Source organism: Aptenodytes patagonicus, chromosome 9 (assembly GCF_965638725.1).
Source record: "Aptenodytes patagonicus chromosome 9, bAptPat1.pri.cur, whole genome shotgun sequence".
Lineage (NCBI taxonomy): Eukaryota > Metazoa > Chordata > Aves > Sphenisciformes > Spheniscidae > Aptenodytes > Aptenodytes patagonicus.
This window is the reverse complement of record NC_134957.1, coordinates 18,674,889-18,695,315: the sequence shown is the minus strand read 5'-3', so window position 1 is coordinate 18,695,315 and position 20,427 is coordinate 18,674,889. Positions and strand designations below refer to the sequence as shown.

General features: G+C 41.3%; 1 protein-coding gene across 9 annotated transcripts in view; it reads left to right on the top strand.

Moving 5' to 3' along the window:
* The window catches only part of TENM1 (teneurin transmembrane protein 1), a 940,180-nt gene extending 921,307 nt beyond the window's left edge, over window positions 1-18,873 (top strand). For all 9 annotated transcript variants that reach the window (XM_076347340.1, XM_076347348.1, XM_076347344.1 and 6 more), the window contains 5 exons: window positions 4,838-5,134; window positions 9,260-9,647; window positions 10,331-11,551; window positions 12,042-12,184; window positions 13,647-18,873. In XM_076347340.1, coding sequence (XP_076203455.1) covers window positions 4,838-5,134; window positions 9,260-9,647; window positions 10,331-11,551; window positions 12,042-12,184; window positions 13,647-14,405 — 2,808 coding nt within the window. In that variant the 3' untranslated portion in view covers window positions 14,406-18,873. The remainder of the gene's footprint in view (window positions 1-4,837; window positions 5,135-9,259; window positions 9,648-10,330; window positions 11,552-12,041; window positions 12,185-13,646) is intronic.
* Window positions 18,874-20,427: the final 1,554 nt, after the last annotated feature.

Here is a 20,427-nt window from a genome sequence, read left to right as displayed (position 1 = left end):
GGATGCAAACTATGGCCTCCATGGCTCACGTTACCTAATCAACTGATTTTTGTGTGATTTTGTGCTTAAATAACTGTATGGCACATTTTTCTTTAAGGATCTTATGTAATAAAATCTTAAACGGAAAGGATGTAGTCAGTCATCTATTCTGCTTACATTGCCAGGGCCAAGTTGTTCATGACAGTTATACTTAATATAAGTACTTCATCCTGCACAGGTTTCCTATTTCTATTGTTGAAATTGATTGCAGGTTCTTTTCACTCTTTTTCACTTGCTTCTGCATGATCCCTAATATTGCCTGCCAAAAAAGGGAGGAAATACACAAACCGGTCAGGATTAAATGGATTCTGGCTGGAGGCATAAGATGTTCATTGAAATACTGCAACACTGAAGCTATCCAGAGCTCAACTGATTGACCTGCCTCTGGATCAGTCTGTTGATGCATAGAACCACTCGTGTACTCCTCCTTCTCCTCCTTCATCTTCATCCAGTGAGATGATGGAAGGTGAAGCTGAAGTGTACAAATGATTTTGATGTGCTGCTGTCTTATACTCTCTGTCCTTCCAAAAATATCCACTAGCATCACAGCAGTTGACCATTGCGTTGTTATTTCTGCAAATTGTGTCTTTTTATACCTACCTAAGATCAAGGGGGCTTATGGATTGTCCCTGCCTACTCAGAAGGACAAGTCAGCTGCCTGTATTACAATGTTTTCCCCTCCCTTGACTGTACTGAGCTCTAGGACCATCTGTCTGAGGGCTGTCAGGGCAAGGCTGGAGGGAACCTAGTGGGGTAGCACATTAAATGAGGATTCGATAGTGGAAAGGAGAAATATTCTGCGCATAGGGTACACCATGTAAATAGACACAAGAGAAAGGGACAAAGGGACTGTCGAGGCTGTTACTGCCAATAAGAAGGACTTTGGAGGATAGGTGAAATATATGGGTCCTGGAGTTCAGCTTTAGCACTGAGAAGTTGGCATGGGATGCTGATGGAGTGGGGAGTCAGCGGAGGTGGAAGGAGCTGGAACAGCGCAGCTGGGGAGGAAGGCAAAGGAGCGGCAGAATTTAGCCAGAGACCGCTCTCTTTCCTTGGTGATTAAAGGAAATATGCAGGACAGCAGGAGCAAAAATACCATCATATAGTGTGTTTGAAGCAGTATGCCAAATAATGAAAGGGAATTAGGGCTTACTGTTGACAGATCCTTGAGTACTGCTGGGGAAAAAAATGTAGCATCATTAGAAGCCCTTATGCTGGATGAGGTTCTGGTGAGACCTTCTGAAAACTTCTAGTGAGTTATATTTTAAAAAGAAAGTTTTTAAACACTTAATATGCCATGACTGGCATAATAGGAAGTGTGTTAGAAAGCTTGCAATGTAGGGCAGAAAGAACTATGCTGAACTTTGAAAATATGTGTAAAGAAAAGCTCTGGGGATTGGACTAGTTCTCAATGGAAATGAACAGACTTGCAGGAGCCCTCAGTTAAAGAAAAACAGCACAGTGAAAGAGTTTTCTGGGGGGAAAAAAAAGCATAGAAATGAGGTTTAAAGATGTTACTTAGAGATCAGTCCTGATACCATCATTGAAACAAGCGGCTTTGAGTGCTAAGAGGTATAAATTAGAAGGCAGGTAACTGGGGATGAGGTAAAGGATGACCTAGTTGAGAAGAAGAAAGCTTTTCCTTCTCTGCCTGGTCCTAACATTTTTAATTCTTAATCGCAATTAGCAACCATCTTGAAAGCATGTCACTCTATAAGTGTTATTTCCAGTTTTGGAAAGAGGCCACTGTTAGCATGTTCTGAATAATGCTGTAAACGTTGCGTTTTAAAAAGTGGGATTTTTGCATGGTGCGAATTCCCTGCTCTAGAAATAGAGCAGAAGTGAGTAAGTTAACTGAAATGCTAGAACAGACATCTAACTTTATCTCAATATCTAAATCAATGTGGGAAACAGGAATTAATCACAGGTTTCCTTGAAGTGCAGAACTGCCTGCCCTGGTGCTTCCTCAAAGTATATAAAACAGTCTGTAGGCATGTATGCATTTTATATTAATAATAAATCTATGTACAATCAGGCATTTTAACATCAATCTTAATCTAGCAAGAGTTCTTTTTTATCAATTGAACTGCTGTTTTAATTGACTTCTAAAAATGAAGCAAAGGCTGTTGTTAAAACCAGTGAGCATGATGCATAGTAACGTACTGATTAGAATGCAGCTCTGTGCCCTCCTGGCTTTTGCATAACTTAGAGGAACTTGGCATTGGATGCAGTCCAGGTTTTATAACTGAATATCTATGAAATTGAAAATTGAATGCTTGGCCAGTCTTACTTATTTTTGCCCCCTTTTTTTTTTTTTTTTAAATAACAAAAAAGGAAGTAACTCGCTGGCCTTAATTCAAAAGTCCTGCAGATACAGGCTTTAACAGCCATGTTTATTACTGCATTTAGCAAATGATCGCCCTTTATTTACCAGTCTTAGAGCAAGTTCTAATGATAGGACCAAATCCTCTGCCAGTGTGTATCAGTTTATGTTGACTCAAATCAAAACACAGACAAGGAAATAATACAATCATCTCATCTCATTTACACATTGTAGACAGTTTAGGTTTCAGAATGAAAGTCAAGAGAAGTGCACATTTATGTGATTATTTACACTGCAAAATTTCACTAGTGGAAGTAGAGCCAACGAAAGTTTAAAAATATATCATAAATACATCTTTTTATGCACTTACTAAGATTATTATTGAAGTCAGCTGAATTTTCTCCCTGTTTTCATCAGCTGAAATTCTGACCTGACGTTGTTTTCAGAAACCAGTTTTCCCTGGCTTGTAACAGAATACGTGAGCCCCAGCCTCTCACAGGGGCTCCTTACTACGTTGTATTACATTGGAGGAGTCGTCTTTAAGAAGCCACTGGGATTTGAAATCAGCTTTTCAGTGACAACATTGAAATGAGGCCTGCTACCCATGTATCGTCCTGTCTTGCCTTGAGAAGGGTGTTAAATTTAACTTAAATCTAATATAAGAAAGTAAATAAATGAGACATAAAATGTGGAATATAAGGGAAGTAATGGCATCCACCCAAACCTTATTTTAACTCTGTGAGCTTTCAAATGCTGCTGCTCTCCACTTCACTGCTACTTCTGCCTCTGTTTGGTTTTCATTCTTATTTGTTGTATCGTCCCTGAAATTTAGATTTAGTAATTTGTATTCAAGACTTTCCTTTCTCCTAACTGCATTCTATAATAATAATAATAATAGCAATAAGAACATTAAATATGTACATAGACAGTAAATGAATATGAGCCAGAGTATATCCCCTGCTTGCTTTTCAGTTATTTTACCACCAAGAGGATTTGTTTTCAGAAATTGCAAGAAGTTTGCAAAGAAATATATTACAATAAACTTAATCTATCAGACTGTATACAAGCAAATATAGTTGAACCGAGCATCACATTTTACTTGGGCTCCTTAACTATCATTAGAGCATAAATTGTAATAGTTACAGCAGTCTACAGGGGTATATAGGTATTTTACAGCTATTGTAAATGAACACTATTAAAGTTAGACATGTGTGTATATAAAACCCCAGGAACGGCAGTTGAAGAAAAAACACCTGCTTCTTCTAGATTTTCAAATTATTTTGTATCTAAAAACAGAAAGGGGAAAGAAAAAAAAAGTTCTTTCTAATCACTACCACCATATGATCACAGCTTGAATTATTAAACGGGTATTCTTAACCATTTACTTTACGGCTATCCCTCCAGGCCTCAGTGAGGAGCAAGCACTGTGCTGTGCACTGTGCTAACACCTGCACTGACATCATCTCTGCTGTAAGGAATTTATTAATTGGAATAGATTAATACAAGTGATTAGATAAAATGCAGTAGATTAATACAATGAGCGCGTTGAGCATTGATCTGAAAAAGACAAGTCAATGAACAATGTCTTATGGTTCCCTAAATTATGTCTCTGATTTAACGGAGTTTAACAGTGATTGCCCAGTGACTGAATGATGTAAGGAGGAAGATGATGAAAGCACTGGATAAATATATTTTGTCTTCATGAATCTGGCTCAGCTTTGAACGTGATTCCAAACTGAGAATTGGGCTGCCCTTCCGCATTTTCCTGTTGGACCGCAAATGTTAACAGACCGTAGCACAGTCACTCTGTTAGTCTGTCGGACGCGGCGAGTTTAACAAATGTTGCAGGTCCCAAATGTGGTGAGAGCGCTGCAACAAGGATTATGGATTGTGGCTGGCACCAGGCACCACTGCCACTGGCTTTCATGAGCTCTGGGAGTGGGGTGGTTTTGTGAAGAAGTATGAGGGTGAGCAGGGTCTTCGGGAGCCGCAAGCACAGCTCTTTGCTTTGCGGCATCAGTATGCGACCTGGCGTGGGCTATCCCAGAGCGGTAGCTGACCTGTCAACGTTAACGGAGCTTAAGAGAGAGGATGTGAGATATGATATCTTTGTTAATTTGTGGGCTTAACTACACATCTTCGGCTGGAATCAAAAAGTCCATCCACAGAGAGATGAAAGTTGAGAAGAAAGAAGAAAAACTTAGGAAAAGGTGAGAGCAGAGGTGAGAGCACATGGAAGTAGGAAGCATCCTGTAATGCAAAGTATAACAACACTGAATGCAAGCAGCATTTTGTTTCTTGGTCCTCCTGTTTCTCATCTGAATATTTTTCTATTTTCTTGTCTTTAATAAGGCCTAAATTCTCCATCATAATGTTAAACCATTGCGCATCGTGATGAGAGCTGACACAGAAGTGTGTGTGTTGTGTGTAATTAAGATGCATTGTTTTCTTACCTTACTGTATCTTTGTGTTTAGGCCCACAACAGAAACCTGCTCTCCATTGATTTCGATCATGTGACCAGAACAGGAAAGATTTATGATGATCATCGAAAATTCACTCTTCGGATTATGTATGACCAGACAGGACGCCCAATTTTATGGTCACCCATCAGCAAGTACAATGAGGTCAATATCACTTATTCACATTCTGGATTAGTCACCTATATCCAAAGAGGAACCTGGACTGAGAAAATGGAGTATGATCCAAGTGGGAACATAATTTCCAGAACGTGGGCAGATGGTAAAATATGGAGTTACACATATTTAGAAAAGGTAAATCATTTAAAAAGTGGATTGTTGTATCCAGGCAAAATTATTTGGTTTTGTATAGATATTATATTGTGAACTATGTTATAATGCTACCTCTTGCAAGAGTATTTAAGACTTTTTAAACAGAAAATGCGTACAATTACATAACTACATAAAAATGTCTCTGGACATGCTTAGACCTACATGTCACCCATTCAAACCTGCCGTAGTTTAGTTCTGAAGAAAGTTATCAGCACCTCAGGTTTGTTTAGTTGGTAGGTAAAAATGACTTCTTGGTCTCAGTCCAAGTTCAAGTGAACAAAGGACACTCTCACTGCTGAAAAACATGTTGCTACTCTGTATAACGTAGTCAAAAATATAACAGTCACTGAAAGGGAATTTTTTGCTCCCACAAACACAGTTCTTTTAAGCCAAAATTATGAGCCAGCGAGTACAAGCTTGCACCTATTCAGTGCTGCGCTGTAAAAAAGGGATTGATCCTGTGAGGAGACAGATTACTTCAGTATTTATGAGGGCCATTGGTGGGGGGGAACCTCAATATGAAATGAGTTATTGCTCTGCTTTTATAGTGACTTCGTGTCTAAATTGCCTGAGTATAGTAATTTTCATTTATGCTTATAGGTAATGGTCACAAAATGGGGGAATCAGTGCTGCACAGACTAAGGAGGAACAGCATCTTCATCTGTAGAAGCATCTCATTTGGTCTTGTCTCTCAAAACCAAAAAGCCAATCTGTATTTTTAAAGCTTTCAGAACTTAGTGTAAAATCGTATTCAAACAGCATCCTTTTAAGCTTTTTTTTGTTAATAGCAACGTCTTGGACTATCCAACATACCCTGTGTTTGCAGAACATTTCCCCTGAACCCGTTAACCACAGGGAAAGGCTAGGAGGGGGCGGGTGAGGTAAAACTGATAGGGGGTATTACACGCAGGAAATCCAATGACTTTGAAGTTATTTCTATATTAAAAAGTTCCAAATGTGTACTTTTAAGATAAACTTTGCTGTACTTATTTTGAATGTGTTTAAGCTTGATCCTCAAAAAACTTAAACCTAACCCAGAGAAGAAAACGATTTAGACTGGAGAATGCATAAAAATGTGATTCCTTCCTTGTCTGCTTGCAGTATGGTTCTTGCACCTGTTAATAAGATTGGCAAACCCTGGAAGCTTCAGAAGTTTGGTTCAGATAAATTTGTCAGGGCTTCTTTTGTCTGTTTGCTCTTCTGCAAATTGCAAGTAAACAGGCATTTAGTACAGCTTTCAAATATCTGGGCAATGTGCCTTTTGGAGGAATCTTTTATTTTTTCTTTGGGCCTAATGGACCGTAATTTTGGAAAGATGTATGCTTCTTATCTTTCCAAACCACTTTGTCTGTTCTTAGTTTAAAATGAGCTTATAAATGAAGTCATATAACTTAAAACTGTTATTCTGGAATTCTACGCAAGTGGCCGAATCCTGATCTAGTAGAAGCAAATGGCAAAATCTTACTGGTTCGGGTAGCAGCAGGCTTGGGTTATGCTGTAATTTGTCATTAAAATTATTGAAAGTCATATACACCATGGACATAATCTCCCAGCTATTTAATGTACTTTCATCACTGTTTGTTCCTTGTGCCAAAGAAAGATGAATTCGCTGTCAAAATTAGACATTGAAATATTATTTTGTGGCTCCATTAAAGTCAATAACTCACGGTGTTAATTATGTAATGATTGCTAAAGGTTGTCTGAAACCTCATAAGACCCAACAATTCCTTTTATCAAAAAATCAATTATGCAGTTCGCTTCCAATTCATAGTTATTTAATTCTTCATTTTTTAGCACTTGATGAGTTAATTGTACATCTTCAAAAATCTCTCCCCCTTCCAAAATTAGTTCCAATAATTTAGGTTTTAAAAAGCACTATGATAGTAGCACTGTAAATAATTTTTACTGACGGGATTCAGTTCCTCTTGTTTTGGTCACTTTTCTCAGTTAGTTAATGGTGTTATAAAATCTCCTGAGTTCTCCAAGCTTGCTTCCAAAATCCTGCCATTTACCACCAGACAAAAGAGATGAGCGGTTGCGTGTGTATGTTGGACAGAAATGACATCTAGTGGTGATGCTCAGCATTTCTGTCTATTCCCAGTAGAGCTCCAAGTAATTGCCACTGGCTGTTTGTCTCAATATACCACGCGGCATCAATCATTACGTGGTTGACCAGGCTCCGGTTGCCTTTATAAAATGACAGCTTTTTGGATGTTTTGTGAGCTACCCTCTGAAATCCTTTAAAACAATTAGAACCCAATTTGTGCAAAGAGTTGAAAAATCTATTGTAATATTATTAGGATTAATTGGGAATTAATTTTTTTTCTCTTTACAGTATCCTCTAATAGGCTAGAGAGGATACTAAGCCTCCGACCCTTGTACTGTCTAGCCTTTTACTATCCTGGACAAAAGTGGAAAAGCCACAAAGTGCTGTAAAAATGGCACACAGGGGCACTAAAGTTATATTAGAGATGTTTCTGATCTTGTTATTCATACTCTGTCAATGGCAGACAGCTTAAAAACAGGCCCGGGAGCAGTATATAGAGAGAGGCGTCACATCAGCGCTAGGAGAGAGTTCAGCCAGTGGTTTACTGCAGACTGGGGACTCCTGACTGAAGGTGAAAACAAAATAAACACGGTGCGTGTTAGAAATGCTTGGCAGACCAGCAATAAAGCGATCAGAAAAAGCTCGGTGTACAGGTCTGTCGTCACCAGTTGGCAGAGGACAACTTGCGGGTGGCATATGTTGGTGCTCTCTGGCTTGTGTACAGGTGACAGATGTCCTTCACCAAGGGCAGGAAGAAATACATCTTGGGAGGGCGGGGGGCTGGGGGTGCAGAGAGGATGGCCAAGGCTGAGCCTATCTTTGGTTCTTTGAATAAGCGCTTGGGTTATTTGTCAGTGGCTCAGGGCCAATGTTGCTTGACACATTGCAGGGCTCAGCTCTCAGTGTTTTCTTCCCAGAGAAGATTTTTGAGCTTAGAGGAAAAAAAAGCCTTTTTTTCTGATTTCTTTGCCCAATGCTCTATGAAAAAGCGGTCACACTGTTCCTCTTAAGACTTTGTTTTGCATGATGTCTCAATCATGCAGAAGCCTGACAAATTTGTTTATGTGCCTGGTAGGCTTGGGCTGTGAGCTAAGAACTGTGCAGTGTCCACGCTCCGTCTCAGCTCAGTGTGGCAAGGATGTGCAGTGCTCTGGTCCAGCCAAGCCACTTACTGGAGCTGGGGGAAGGCTGCAAAGGTCCCGCAGACATTTTCACTCTGTGTTTTCATTATGCTTGTGTCAACAGTGTCTGTTCACCCGTGGGCTTGTACTCTGTGACACCGTGACTTTGCACATGACTGGTGAAAAGGTTTACAGAACCCAAACTTTAAATTTGCACAGAAAAATGTCTGCCATGCTTGCACATTCATCTGCCAAACAAACAAACCAGATTTCATTGACCAGCCACAATTAACCAACACAGGGCGAATATCAAGTACCTGTGTAGAAATTACATTCTTTGTAAACACTAAAAAACAGAGATAGAAGTAGTCACACCAAAGAACCTGCAGACTGTTTTCATCCATCTGTAAGCATGGAGATACGGTGACCTCTGGGGCAATGTGCATTTAATAGAAGACATACAGAAAAAGGGGTAGGTATGTGGTAGAGATATGCGGAGTGCCAATAAAAGCTAAACACCTTGTACACACCATTGAAAGTTTCCCCTTCCACCTCCCCTAGAAACATCTGCTGGTGCAGATGCTCTGCCTGTGTGTGAGGAAGAGGTTCCCTCTGGTTTTGCGTCCTGGGAGGATGACCTAAATATTTCAAAGCAACATAGCAAGTCAGCATGAGGCTGAAATGCTACTGAGAGCCACATCTGCGTTCCAGTTTGGAGGTCCTTACCTCTAGACTTATTATTATTCTCCTCCTGTTTTGTACCATCTTGCTGGCCAGGTCTCCTGGAGCTGAAAGCTTCACTTGGAATTGTACAGACAGTAAGAGCAACCTACAAGAGTGGATGGTTGTTTCAGCATTTCCTTAACCTTCAGGCGCTCACTAGATGAATAATCATTTGCTTGATCAGCCACTTATACTGCCATTCCTGTTTGATTGCAGTCCGTGATGCTCCTGTTGCACAGCCAGCGCCGCTACATCTTTGAGTACGACCAGTCCGACTACCTGCTCTCGGTCACCATGCCGAGCATGGTGCGCCATGCCTTGCAAACCATGCTGTCCGTCGGGTACTACCGCAACATCTACACCCCTCCGGACAGCAATGCGGCTTTCATACAGGACGTCACCAGAGACGGTCGGCTTCTGCAAACCTTATATCCTGGGACAGGACGCAGAGTCCTTTACAAATACACCAAACAGTCCCGACTTTCAGAAATACTTTATGATACTACTCAAGTCACATTCACCTACGAGGAATCTTCTGGGGTTATCAAAACAATACATTTAATGCATGATGGGTTCATCTGTACCATCAGATACAGGCAAACAGGTTTGTGTAACTGTGGCTACTTTGCTAAAGTTTTTGGCCCTGATCCTGCAATTACCTGTCATGGAGTTCCATTATTTTTATGTCTACAAGTTCTTATATTTTATGTTTCAATAGAAAAATATGTGTGTATATCTCTATGTCTGTGTCCAGCTATAGGCATATATAGCTGTCCCATTTGAAATACAGCTTGCTTTTTATTGCTTGGTATGGAATAGCTCTTATAATGTTTGATTGTTTTTATTCCACTGTGTGGATATTTGCTAAATACTAAATCAAGTTGTTTTATTGTTTGTGTTTTCAAGTTTCCCTGTTCATACCATAATACAACATAAATTCAAAAGGCCTGTTTATATGAGGAAAGAAATCACCAAGTAAAATAAATTTAGTTTAGAATTATCTTGTAAGTAAATAGAAATCATAATTATGAATAAAATAGCATTCATTTAAACAAATGTTAATAAAATATAAATATTTTGTAGAGCAAGCATTAATAAAGGTTTGTGAGGGAATAATCTAACATATTCTTAGTTAATGGTATTTTCTGAGAAAGTCAAGAAGCAATAAGGCTTAAGGGTATATTTGAGTTCATCGCCTGTCTGTGCTAGATCTGTAGGGTGAGTACACGGTGGACATAATTCATTATTTTTCTCGCTTTTCCCCTTTTCCCTATTTGTTTTGGACAGGTCCGCTTATTGGTCGCCAAATCTTCAGGTTTAGTGAAGAAGGGCTTGTAAACGCCAGATTTGACTACAGCTATAACAACTTCCGTGTCACAAGCATGCAGGCCATGATAAACGAGACGCCTCTTCCCATAGATCTGTACCGCTACGTCGATGTTTCTGGCAGGACTGAACAATTTGGAAAATTCAGTGTGATTAATTATGATTTAAACCAAGTTATAACCACCACTGTGATGAAACATACCAAAATTTTTAGTGCCAATGGTCAGGTGATTGAAGTACAATATGAAATTCTCAAGTCTATCGCTTACTGGATGACCATCCAGTATGATAATATGGGTCGTATGGTGATCTGTGATATACGCGTCGGTGTAGATGCCAATATAACAAGATATTTTTATGAATATGATGCTGACGGTCAACTTCAGACTGTGTCTGTGAATGATAAAACCCAGTGGCGCTACAGCTATGACCTTAATGGCAACATCAACTTGCTGAGCCATGGAAACAGTGCGCGCCTCACTCCTCTGAGATACGATCTGAGAGATCGCATTACCAGACTTGGAGAAATTCAATATAAAATGGACGAAGATGGTTTTCTCAGGCAAAGAGGCAATGAGATCTTTGAGTACAACTCTAACGGTCTGCTGAACAAAGCGTACAACAAAGTGTCTGGCTGGACTGTGCAATACTGTTATGATGGCCTTGGAAGACGAGTTGCAAGCAAATCAAGCCTAGGACAACACTTACAGTTCTTCTATGCTGATCTCTCCAACCCAATAAGAGTTACTCACTTGTACAATCATACTAGCTCGGAAATAACATCCCTATATTATGATCTTCAAGGTCATCTCATTGCAATGGAATTAAGCAGTGGGGAAGAATATTATGTTGCTTGTGATAACACTGGAACACCTCTAGCTGTATTTAGCAGTCGGGGCCAAGTCATAAAAGAAATTTTGTACACCCCATATGGAGAGATCTACCAGGACACTAATCCAGATTTCCAGGTTATCATTGGTTTTCATGGAGGGCTCTATGATTCTCTTACTAAATTAGTTCATCTGGGTCAGCGGGACTATGATGTCATTGCTGGTCGGTGGACGACACCAGATCATCATATATGGAAACACCTGAATGCTGTCCCACAACCATTTAATCTCTACTCATTTGAAAATAATTACCCAGTTGGCAGACTCCAAGATGTTGCTAAGTATACAACAGGTAAAAGTAACCCGCTTCTCATGAAAACACAACTTTTGATCAAATTCTGGTATGGATTCAAGACTCCAGAAATCTTTTGCATACATCCAAAGTTACTATTTGGCTCTAATCTTACATATGTTACAGTCATTTCTTCAATAGATAACATCTTACTGAGCTTGCTCTGTTTTCTATAGCGTTTATGGTAACCAAGAAAATAATTAATAGTTGTTTCTGCTGCTTTTCTAAGTGCTAAAATTAGGGGAAGAATGGCGGCAGCTTAATTTGAATTTTTTCCATTAAAAATAGATAGAAGGTACACTATCGATTTGAGTATAGCTGTGCTTTGTAATCAAATAATTTGTTTGCTACAGTAAGTGCTGTAACCAGTACTGAAAACATAAATTGATGTGAAATCGTTATTTCTGCATAGCTGGGATTTCTGCAGACTACCCTCACTTTTTCTAGGATTTATGTGCCTTATTGCCAGCATCCTTTTCTTGTTTTGTAGACATTGGAAGTTGGCTAGAGCTGTTTGGTTTCCAGTTGCACAACGTACTACCTGGATTCCCAAAACCAGAGATAGAAGCTTTGGAGACAACATACGAACTTCTGCAGCTTCAAACAAAAACTCAAGAGTGGGATCCTGGAAAGGTTAGCAAAAACTCTGTTCAGCTGCTTCTAATACTAAATTAAGGAATTTGATTATAAAATGTTGGAGACCAAGGAAACAATGTGACTGTGTCTTTCAACATTATAGGCAAGGCAAATAGTCTAACAATGCTAGAAAGTTTAATGTCGTCACATTATGTACAGGCATCAGAGCAGAGGAGGGTTTTAAGGAGAAGCTCTTAGGAACACAGTGAAGAAACTGCAGCTGTTTACAGAGAAACCATCCAAATTTGAGAGGCAGGATAGACAAAAGGATAAAGGTGTTTGAAAATTGAAAAAGCTACAAAAAATTTTGTGGAAATAAAAAATTAAAACCGCAGATTTTCATCTTTGTTAGTAAAGATGCCACAAGAGATGCAAAATCACTGAGGGTATAAACAGCTTTACAAGTCTGTACCTCTGCATAATTATTGCAGGAAAACAGAAATGTTGCTATGGATTTGTAGAGGAATCTGTAAAACTCAGCCTTGCTCCAGGGCTTATTTTCAGTAAAGAAGAGCCATGCAGCGGCTACCAGGGTCTAGCAATCAATTTAACTGCAACAGGACCAACTACCGATAGTCTGAGCAGGTGTTCATGTTTTGCATTTGGCCATACAAGGATCTGTTAACAGAGAAATATGAGTTTGCAAAGATGAGAGAGAAAAGATGCCTTTCCTCTAATGTAGTCAGGAAAAGGAAGTATAAGGTGGTGTGAGTTCATGTTAGCAGCATTTCACACACTTCTTTTCCCATGCACAAATGACTGCACAAAGTGCAGAGGGCTGGAGGGTCAGAGCTTGTTCCAGATGTAGGAGCATGTCCATGTAAAATTGTTACTGAGATATTAACGAAGCTATTACAAAGGCACAGAAAAAGTGTAGTGATAGGTATAGTGTTAAAAGACAAATAGGTGGTTAGAGTGAGGTTTTTTTAGCCTCAATGGGGAGCAAGATCTACAGATCTGATGTACTTGCGTGGTTCCCGTTGTTCTAGTGTCTTGAGACCTTCACAGCCTGCTTTCCTTAAAGAATGGGCTATAAAAACTGTTACTGCTATTTTACAGAAGACATAATTAGACGCACAGAGACTAAGCACAGAATCATGCGAAAGAGCACAGCTTTGAGTTCAGGTTTCCCCACGCCTAAGAGTCGAAAGACCAGCTATTAGAGTAACAATTCAAGGGGGGGGGAAGGAAAAAAAGGAAGAATAAATACAAAAGTAGCATTTGTGATAAACATGTTTTCCATTTGTTTTCTAGAAACGCAGGAGTCCAAGAGACAGAAAGCAATACCTTAGGCGATTAGAGAGCCTGTGCGTACACCCAGGCTCTGTAGATGTGCACAATGTTTTCCAAACAAATTAAAGATCCATTCTAAGCAATTAAGAGATTAGTAGGGTCTGTGAGGCACTATAATGAACTGCAAGATGCCTCGCCTGCAAACTATTGGTATTTTCTTTTCCAGACTATCCTTGGTATTCAGTGTGAGCTACAAAAGCAACTCCGAAACTTTATATCCTTGGATCAACTTCCTATGACACCCAGGTATAGCGATGGCAAGTGCTACGAGGGAGTGAAGCAACCGAGATTTGCAGCTATTCCTTCAGTATTCGGAAAAGGCATCAAATTCGCTATAAAGGATGGTATAGTGACAGCTGACATTATAGGCGTGGCTAACGAGGACAGCCGGCGCATTGCTGCCATCCTCAACAACGCTCACTATCTGGAGAACCTGCATTTCACCATAGAGGGACGAGACACGCATTACTTCATCAAGCTGGGGTCTTTGGAAGAAGATTTGACCCTAATCGGCAACACCGGAGGACGACGCATCTTGGAGAATGGCGTCAACGTCACAGTGTCGCAGATGACTTCTGTGATCAACGGGAGGACTAGACGCTTTGCTGACATCCAGCTCCAGCACGGCGCGCTGTGCTTTAACGTTCGGTATGGAACAACGGTGGAAGAAGAAAAGAACCATGTCTTGGAGATAGCCAGGCAGAGAGCCGTGGCTCAGGCCTGGACTAAGGAGCAGAGACGGCTGCAGGAAGGGGAAGAAGGTATTAGGGCATGGACAGATGGAGAGAAACAGCAGCTTTTAAGCACTGGGCGGGTACAAGGCTACGATGGATATTTTGTTTTATCTGTGGAGCAGTATCTCGAACTTTCTGACAGTGCCAATAATATTCACTTTATGAGACAGAGTGAAATAGGCAGAAGGTAACAAAGAAAATCTCTGCCTTTGCGTCACCAAAGACTGCCTGTTTTTAAACGTAAAATGGTTTATTGTATTGGTTTTTCTAGATCAGAACTCTGTATATATAAATATAGAGGAAAAAACATATCCAACTGCCTTTAAATGTGACAGAAGATGGTATTTTAATATTGTTCGTTTAACTCTTTGAGAGATGACAGTGACGATTTTTAGTTCTTGTGTGGCAGTATTCAAAAATTTCAGAAGCAGAGTCCTGACAGCTGAGCAGCGCAACCTGCGCGCAAGGTGCCCGGGGTGACACCGCACATCCCTGCGGGGTAGGGGGGAGCGCAGCGTGCTCTGCCTTCTTCTAAAGAAACGCGACTTTTTTGTTGTTGTTGATTTAATAATTCACCAATTATTTAAAAGGTTACAGAGCCTGATTCTGCCACCCGTGTTTACTGGGTAGTTTTTATCCCAGTGAGATCTCCCGTAAGTTCAAGGGATTGCATACAGAAACCAGACTGTGTATGGAAACTTCGCAGTTGCTCACCAACCCCGCATATGTCATTCCTCACAGCTATGATCTAAGGGATTTTCTAACCTGGGAAACCCGACTTGTATTGGATACAGTACAGAAAGGCTGTCCCGTATGGCCTTCAGCTTTGCTCAGCCGTAGCCACCTCCCAGCCACTCGGTGACGAAACACCATGTTGCGTCTACTTTTGCACGTGGGGGCCTCTCTCCCGAGGTTTCCCTCGGCACTGGGTTATGCTGGAGTCCGGCAGCACACGTAGAGCTGCTGATCTTCCTGGCGGAGGGGTGCAGGGTGCCACCGCGCCGCTGGGCTTCAGCCAGGCGTCAGGGCTGGCCAAAGGAGGGCTTTGCGAGCACTGTGGTCGACAGGAGCCTCTCCACTGACATCAGTGTGCTCCAGACTGGGCTTTAACTCAGGGCTTTTGGGACAACCCTCGTTACCCAGCTGGGAGGGCCCACACGGTGCAGTAACAACAAGCCGTAACAACAGGATCAGTCCTGTCCGTAGTCATTGGGCCAGGACTCGTCTTCTCACAGATCATTTGGAAATTGCAGTGTTGTTGGGTTTAGGCATCGCATTCTTTTCATCTCAAATTAATAATCCTGTTGTATTACTCATTTTTTCCAGTCTGAAGAAGATTGGTGGGTTGGGAGTTGATGAACCTAAGTGTGGATAGTAAATATGTTGATAAACGTAGAACATTTTGGGGATGACTCTTCACTTTTCAGCTCAATATCTAGAGCACATAGAAAAACATTATATTGCATGGGCAGAAATTTTTATTTCCCAAGGTATCATGCACTGCTGGCACAGTTATTTCACAGCAGAGTAGGTGATCCTTCTTTCAGCTTGTCATTTTTAAAAGACCTGATTATCGGGATGGGAGGGCACACGGGGAGGGGGGGACGGGTAAGCAGATTTCCTTTACTGACTTTCAGAGGGAGCTAGAAGTCTTGTTATAGAGCCTGTGTATCCGTAACAGTGATGTTATTGCACATTTCTTTCAAAACAGACATAGTAAATATATTGAAACAATTTCTGCTCATATTTACTGAAGCTAACAAAGTGCTTTCTTTGTCTTTCTTCCTTTCTTTCCAGTTTTCTTTTTTCCCTTGTTTTTGGGCAAGTGGAGCAGACTGTACCAAAGTTAGAGATGAGCCTGAACTGGCACCTGAGACCTGAACCCCCCCAGGGTTTTGGACTCGGGTCTCAGCCTCACACCATTAGCGTCTCTTTCCAGACTCCCTCCGCTCCCCCGGGAGCCAGCGCAGCTTTGAGGGTGCAGGATCAGGCTGAGCGAGAGCCTGGCCCCTAAAACCACCCTCTACTCCCCAGCCAGGGGGAATTGTGGACCAAAACCTGCACATACACATTTTGATCGGGCTCATCATTAACTAATGTACAGAATTGGGAGCTGACAACAGCCGGGCTTGACAGCTCTGATTTCCGTAATTTTCCATACAATCATGGAGAATTTGAATACCTCCACACCAGCCTAAAAATGGACCTTCGAATCCTTGAGCCTCTAATACGCTTTTAATCAACGGAAGAATAATTTATGAATTGTATATAGAGAGTGCATTCATAAACGTGATGATGTATTTTATCACTGATCCAAGATGTCAATATTAGAGTCTATTTTACTTATATTTTAAGCAATTATACTTTTTTGCAATTCACTACTGAGATATCATTTTCAAACTGCTTTAAATATCCATTATAAACAAATATTTGAAGCTATTAGAATTACCTTGAACTGTGCATTTCTAGTATGTAATACACATTTAGTTAGCTTGTGCCTTTAGTTTCTTAAAGTTATATTTGTATTATATGCGGGAAATGCACTTTGTATTACCTACAGCTGTGTTTTTTAATACTGCCTTGATTACTGTTGTTCTCATATTATGCCAAAAGGTCAAAGAGTGAAATGTGTTACAAGTTTGTCACTGAAAGTAGATTTGGCATTTTCCCAGTTCCTGGGTGCAGTCTAAGGTACCTTTTTGAACAATATTTCTAATGAGAATATGGATGTATAAAGAATCACATGACATTACATGGCCCGGTTACAAAAGCAAAAAAAAAACAAAAAAACGCCTTCATCGTAACAGTTTCAGAAATTTAGGAAACTAAATAAAAATGTCGTGTTGAGATGACAGTGCTAAAGAAACGAGTTATTACCGAAAGAGCACTGGAGACTGAAGTCGTAGCTACACAGGGGCCAGCCAGCAGTGATTCGTGAGAACGGTAGCAAACAAATAGCGTTGGACCATCTTGTTCATGAACAACCTCAGATGGAGGCAGGGAATATTTCAGTCTCCATTTTTTTTTTCCTAGTAGATAGACCAATTTCTCAGTGTTGTTTTTTGTAGTTTTTCTTTTTTTTTTTAATTTTGCACTATAGCCTAGAGACCCAAATGAGAAAAAGCAAAAAAGAAGAATAATGGCGTGGAAATTTATACTGTTATTTAGATCAGATAATTTGATGCTAGCATTCTGCACTGCAAACAAGGTTCTGAAAGTGGAAAAAAATAAATAAAATAAAATAAAATAAGATAAAACCACTGTTGCACACTATCCTGTAGCAAATACCTACCATGAGAAATATGCTATATTTTTTATGACAGCCAAACGAATAGTGTGTACAAGTAAGGTTTCCTTTGCTTTCATATTTATTTAGCAAATCTAGAGCATTTCAAAGGTATAAATATATATATATAGATATCTATGTAGAACATAGCCAAATAAATATATATGAACTGGTCGATGTGCATCTCGGTATACACATCCTAGCTGTTTGGTCTGAGCTCTTTAACGTCCTCTCAGTTGTACACTAGCTAGGTAGACGTGGCCTCTCTTGTTGGCCGTGAGCGCTCCCGAAGCTCTGGCATCCCCGCCCTGCGCTCCCTTGCCCGCCGAGCCCCCCGCTCCGCCAGCGACCAGGGCCGGGGTTACAGAGCAGCAGCTTTTCCAAGGTGCTCAATGGCCATCAGTGCTGCTGGAAGCCAAGGCACGGTTCCGAAGGGGGACGCGGTTTAGGCAGAGGAGCTCCCACCTGAGCCTGAGCAAAAAGAGATCGACAGATCCCTGGCAGGGTGTTAGCTTGCTCGGGGGGGGGATTCGCCGTAGCGCAGCTGATCCAACGCGGTGACACTCAGATCAGGCTGCCGCCGACAGCCGTAAGGGTTTTCCCTGTCAAATGCTGACTGTTACTTAAACCCATCCTTGATACAAAACATTACCAGGTCAAAAGCGCCCTGACTGTCGGAGGCATCGCTTCTCGGCAGAAACTGGGACCGGTGGAGTCGGACTCGCTGTGGATTTGTCCGGGCATTTGTCACCTGCCATTATTTGTCTAAGGAAATGTGTTTGACAATTTCCAGTTTTTCCTTAGATCTCGTGGTGGACTTTAGCCTTTTAATAAATGTTAGTATATCAGATCGTGTCCTTGACAGTATTTTACTTGTATGAACCATGATAAAACATTAAAATCTTCATACTCTTCAGGCAGAAGTGTCAATAAACAAGAAAGAGAAGCATAGCATACGATGTATGTCAAAGTAACGTTCCGTTTTAGCTTTCTCATCAACAGTAAAAATGTTTACAATGTATGCCAAGATCTTCAGTTTCTGTCTAACACCAGTTAGAGGTTCTGATCTTAACAGAAATTGTGTTATAATGGCCTCAGCCTCGTTGCTAGGAAACAATAGATCCCAATTTTTTTATTCCTGCTCTAACTCCTGTGCTGAATAGTGACTGGATACTGTACAGGTTTATGTTATATGGCTGCAGTTAAATGGTCTGATGCATTTTGCTCTGGGTTTCAGACCAGAAGCATGCATTTTCTACAAGAACATCCCAGCAACACGCTGTAAATATTAAAAGTTAATATATTATGTGTCGATATTTGAAAAAGAAAGTACTTTGACTATTTCATTTTTAAAAAATAAAGGTGCAAACTGATGGTGTGTGATGTTGTCTTTGTTTACACCATGTAGGTGGGATACTCTGGTCGGGTCAGTAAAAGGTGCTTCCATACAGCTAAATAAGCGCTTCAGACAATATTGGTTGATTCAAAAGTTGGGGGGCAGGGGGTTGCTAGCAAGATTTAATTTTACTTCTGATTCACCAAAGTTCATGCATATAACTGCAGGTTTCACTGCAGGTGAAACCACAGCCACTTTCTGTGCACCGTTTATTACATTTCATCAAAACAAATGTGAGAGAGAAAAAAATTCTGCTAAATGCCTTTGCGCTCCCAAGAACTGAGTGGGTGAAGTCAACGGTGGTGGTAGGGGACGAGGAGCAAAGTTTAAGTACCTGCACATTCTGTAGAGTGGCCTCAAATAGATGATGATGAATGACCGTGTGTATCAAAAGTATGCACGTGAGGAAAAATAAAAAGCCCAGCGCATGCAGCAGAGGGGAGGAGACAGTGAACCAGAGGGGCAGAAGGAGTATTTAAGGCTAAAGGAAAGGTTACGTGATGAAAAACAGATGGGAGCAGCTGGGCTGGGCAATAACCCGGAGCGAGGGCTGCGGCTGGAATTGCTGGGCTGGACAGATAAGAAGGAACCGAGGCCAAAGGGGTGCTCTAGTAGAAAAGGGAAGAAAACCAGCCTGGGAGACGGTATTGATTTAGTGCTGCAGGAGGTCTGTCACAGCCATAGCCGAGGAGTAGGGGAGGGCTTAGCGGAGGCAAAACCAGAGCTGTGGCAGGATTAGTTGCTGCAGAGGAGCAGCATTGCCTTTGCTGGGGAGAAGGCAGAGCAGGGCAGGCCGGGGCAGGGGACAGAGAGTACCCGCAGTGAGCTGCAAAATCAGCTGTCAGAGCCGGGGCTGCGGCAGCCAGGGAAAGGGGGGGACAGGAGGGCTTGGGGGACAATGCAGAGCAACCGCAACAGCGAGGGGCTGCGTCCCAGTGTGGCTGCAGCCCAGCGGGGGTGGTGGAAAGGATGAAGCAGGTGATACAGACATTACCTGGGAAGTCATGCCCACAAAATGCGGCGGCTGCTGCTCTCTGAAAGGATCTGTAGCTCTTCCCCCCTAAGTCAATGCAGGAAATCTATATAATTTCCATATTACTGTTCCCATAACCAAACATCGACTCCTTGTCCCACAGGTACCAGGAGCTTCTCTCTCTGTTTCCACCTTGTTTAAGCCTACAGCAATTCCAGACTCTTGGATACCCAAAAGAAACAACACAAACAAGCCTCTGTCTTAATAATTTGCATCAGAAACTGAAACGACATTCTCAGCTTTAAATAAAAATGGCATCTTCTGGCCTATTTTATGTATTTTTTAGAAGAGCAATGCACTTCTGGAGTCAACCGTAGTCAAACCAGTTATCCTCAGCTCACTGCACCGCAGAGCAGATGAGTGGCTGCTGCTCTTGTGGCACAGGGTTTGCACATGCAGCACTGACAGCCTCAGCTGTCAATAGGACATTTCTATAGGAAACAGCCCTTGGGCAAAGTGCTTCCCACTACATTTATCCCCGCCACGGTGCAATCATCT